Source organism: Aphanomyces astaci, assembly GCF_000520075.1.
Source record: "Aphanomyces astaci strain APO3 unplaced genomic scaffold supercont1.417, whole genome shotgun sequence".
NCBI lineage: Eukaryota > Oomycota > Saprolegniomycetes > Saprolegniales > Verrucalvaceae > Aphanomyces > Aphanomyces astaci.
In genome coordinates, this window is record NW_009798680.1 from 1 (window position 1) to 3,929 (window position 3,929).

The following is a 3,929-nucleotide window of genomic DNA, read 5'->3' on the forward strand; positions in this document are numbered from 1 at the left end:
CATTATGACCAATCAGTATCTGTACGATGGCGGTCGTGCAAATTCCAATTACAATACATCAATCTACAACCAAATGATTAGCTATATTCTAATTTATATAGGTTATATACAATATACCTGCATCACTGATCATGATGATACCTACTGCTCTACTAGAGCTTAGGAGAGTATATCAAGTGTTACTTTAATGTGTACATTTTATGTATCCTTCATCCCTTGGCAGTGAGACACAATAGAGGGTTTTTCTGGCAAGAATGTCGGCCACGCTGTTGGATATTTATGACAAGAGGACAAGATCTGCGCGAGTGCATGTATGATGTTTTACGCATCCCACCCATCCATTTCGTAAACCTTGGTACGTACAGTACTGGATAATGAGTGCAATCACAATACTCAGTATGACGTTAACGATTGGATTGACTTGGCTCTAGATGAAATACCATTCATTTTCCAAATTCCACCATGAAGTTCGCACTCCTTCTCGCTTTCACCGTGACCGTTGCTGCCTTGCCTCAAGACCAAGTTGTCCCAGCCAAAGTTGCTTGGGGCGATGAGGCCCCTGAGGACGGTTTCGAAATCCTCGGGGGCCAGGAAGCCCAATTCGGCAAGCACCGTTATGTGGCTGGGCTCAAGGAATCGTCCGTTAATAAGACCGAATGCGGCGGCAGTCTAATCGCCCCCAATGTCGTTTTGACAGCGGCGCATTGTTTGAACAAAGGTCGAAAATTTGTGGTCGTGGGCACGCACTATTTAACCGGTTTTGCCGACGGAGAACTGGCCAATGTCACCCAGGAAATCAAACACCCCAATGGCAGCGACGTGGGCATCGTAATCTTGGACCGCAACATCACGAGCATCCAACCTGTGCCGGTGTCGTTTGAATTCGTTCCGGCGGACGTGCTCACTTGGGTACGCGGCTGGGGGTACGTCAAGAATGGTGGCCCCCAATCGCCAGTGCTCAAGGAGGTCAGCGTCACGACATGGAACAACTCCAGGGCCACGGCTGTATTGGTCGATAAATTCCCCGACAACAAGTTGGGTGCTGGAGGGGTGGAAGGAGAAGACGCGTGTAATTTCGACTCGGGGGGACCGTTGACCATCGAAGAAAACGGTACCGTGCGCTTGGTCGGTGTGGTCAGCGGGGGCCTTGGCTGTGGTGAGCTCGGTATCCCAGGTATATATGAACGCGCTAGCGCTGCTCGTGTCTTCATTGAACCGTACTTGCCGAAGTAAGTCAATCTTGCGCGTACATGCCATAATGAAAGCGACATGGCCAGCATACAACCCACTTGGTTGAACATACACCCACTTGGGTTCTGGAAGGCCAAAGTCGCTCGTGTAATGTTTGTGTAAACATCGTTAATTTGATGAATATTGCCATCATGGTGCAGCACCTGAATGTAGCGCCGCGGGATTCGCGATATTGAAGCACGCAAAGCCATTCATTCTGTCAGTGGTAGATATCTACGTATATGTTTCCGAAGGACGGCAGCACTTCGGTCATGCTTTAGAGTTAACCACTGTGGGAGATGCTCTTAAGGTTCATTATGATGTGGTTGAAGCAGATCATAAATGAAAAGAGCATCTCCACCGCATCCCCAAATATGTCCCAACTCGATATTTGGACATCAGATGGGACATAATCTTCCCCACCGGATGTCCCGAAAACCAAATTTGCGGTTGGGACATCCCCTTTGTCCCGAAAATTGCCCACTACAGTGAACAAGGGAATTTAAGGCATACTTCAGGTCGAAGTTTGGACTGAATCACGAGTTCTAATTGGTCAACGAATTTCGAAGTTCGACATTTATCTCGAAAAATAAAAGTGACCGGATCGATGTAACTTTTTAAAATACACAGTTACATTAAAATATGAAAAATGGGTGCCTGGAAGAAGCCCCATACATTTTCCTCGAAAACTCGTTATTTTTTATTCGTTTTCACTGAAATTGGTCGCAAAATGACCGAATCAATAAGCTCTATCGACTACAAGTATGGTGCAAGTCACCTAAAGACTACAAATAAATGCCTTGACTTTCGACAGCTATTCCAACTTTATATTGATATTATTTAGGAAAATATACCGTAATAACGATAGTACTGGACAAGCCCAACAGAAGTTACGGTTCAGATTTTCGATTCGTAAAAAATTGATGGAGTAATAGAATTTAAACCAACCAGCCTTTTTGTACAGAAGATATATGGAACCAGGTAACATTTTGGCCGAAAAGGAGGATCAAGTACATCTTGGTGTTTGTATACATCACTTATCCGTACGAACGTTTTCATTGTATCCGGATTATTCACAATGTTTAACCTAATTACCAGGTAAAAAACCTAACTAATAATGATTTAACGTCAACATTTCGTGGGTTTAACTGAAAGAACCGAGGCGTTTAATAGTAAAACGTCTCCTCCTGAGGATGGCCGATCTGTAGTCTTTAGATGACTTGCACCATAATCATAGGCAGCGAAGATGGACAAAAAACCAGCAGCGATGTTTGCGCGGCGGCAGCCATCCAAGCAATAATGCAATCAAGTTATGGCTTTGGAATTGGCTTCAAGAAACTATCCCGGACCTGTTCAGGTGTGATCTTGTCCCAAGCCTTGATTGCGTGGTCGATCACTGCGTGATGTCAGCCGCTGGTGACATCCAGTCTATGTCGTTGTCTTCACTGTTGTCGCTGACCATGTCTTCGGCAATCCATAGGTCCCGCATATGGCGCTTGAAGGGTGCCATGATGGATACGTACAAAGGCTGGCAATGGGATGATACGTTAGGGGGAACGCACAAACGTCGTACCCCAAGGCTGCCGTCTCATTGACTTCGTCACTGTCATGAGACTTGATGTTATCGAGTACAAGTACCGACTTGCCTGTGACGCGTTCAGCCAAGACGAACCACAGGTATTGCTGTCACACGCTCGAGTCCATCTCAGCCTTGTTCTGCACTGCATAGTAGTGGCCAGCGGGGAACGAAGGCAGATCGCTCATGTTTACCTCTGATGACAAAGAGAATCGGCAGCTTCAGTCCATCGCATCGTATCGTGAGAACATCAATTATCCGGTAAGAGTGTTTCTCTCCCTTGTACAACTTGGGACACCACCGCGGCGGGCCAAATGTAGTGCGGCGGCATGTCGAATTGGATCCCTGTAACGGTAGCGAGCTTCACAGAGTAAATTGGAAAGTGATTAGATTGTCGTCTTAAACTACTAACTACAAAAATGTATACTATACTAAACTACATGAAGTAGATGTTTTTTTCTCTACGGCTTCTTCAACGGCCTTGCCCGCTAATGGTGCGACAATCTTTAGCTTGTTCGACAGTCTTGCCATCGTTTTCTTAACGATGTGACAAGCTGTATTCTTGGTCGGCAGCCTTGCCATCATTACATTCTCCCCCGGTTGTCGACTTGTCAGCTTGGATTCTTGTACGCAGGTCTTCAAGCAATCGTTTGAAATGGGAGACATGCTTGATGCTGCGCTCAAGCTCCCAAGTTGCTTCGTGCTCGGGCAAACCATGCCATTTGACCAATGTACTCTTTCTTGCGATTGAACTGCCGTTGCTTCAACAGCGCTTCAACGATGTGCAGTTCATTCCCCGCATCATCGAGAACGATAGGAATTGCTTTGGGTATTGGTCTTCCTTGAAAACGTTCTGGGTTTTGGACATGATGCTTCAAGCGATCCACATTGAAGACATCGTGAAGCCTGCTCATGCTTCGTGGCAGCTTCAACCGCATCGCATTGGCGTTCACAACTTCTTGTATCTTGAACGGCCCAATGAATCGTGGCACGAGCTTCGCCTTTTCATTCTTGTTTTTGACTTGAGCATGCTTCAACGGAATGTTTCGCGTCGCCAGCATAACATAATCGCCTTCCTTGAACTCTACCAACGATCGCTTCTTGTCGTAGTAGTTCTTTTGTC

At 46.1% G+C, this 3,929-nt stretch overlaps 2 protein-coding genes across 2 annotated transcripts; one reads left to right on the forward strand and one right to left on the reverse strand.

Annotated features, from left to right (window-relative positions):
* Window positions 1-462: 462 nt before the first annotated feature.
* Window positions 463-1,233, forward strand: H257_19224 (hypothetical protein; the record flags this gene model as incomplete). The annotated part of the gene is made up of 1 exon (XM_009848371.1): window positions 463-1,233. The coding sequence occupies one exon, from the start codon at window positions 463-465 to the stop codon at window positions 1,231-1,233; it is 771 nt and encodes a 256-aa protein (XP_009846673.1).
* A 1,390-nt stretch (window positions 1,234-2,623) lies between these two features.
* H257_19225 (hypothetical protein) lies at window positions 2,624-3,137 on the reverse strand (the record flags this gene model as incomplete). Its single annotated transcript, XM_009848372.1, has 3 exons — window positions 2,624-2,725; window positions 2,797-2,913; window positions 3,093-3,137. 3 exons carry the CDS (start codon window positions 3,135-3,137, stop codon window positions 2,624-2,626), a joined length of 264 nt encoding a protein of 87 aa, XP_009846674.1.
* Window positions 3,138-3,929: the final 792 nt, after the last annotated feature.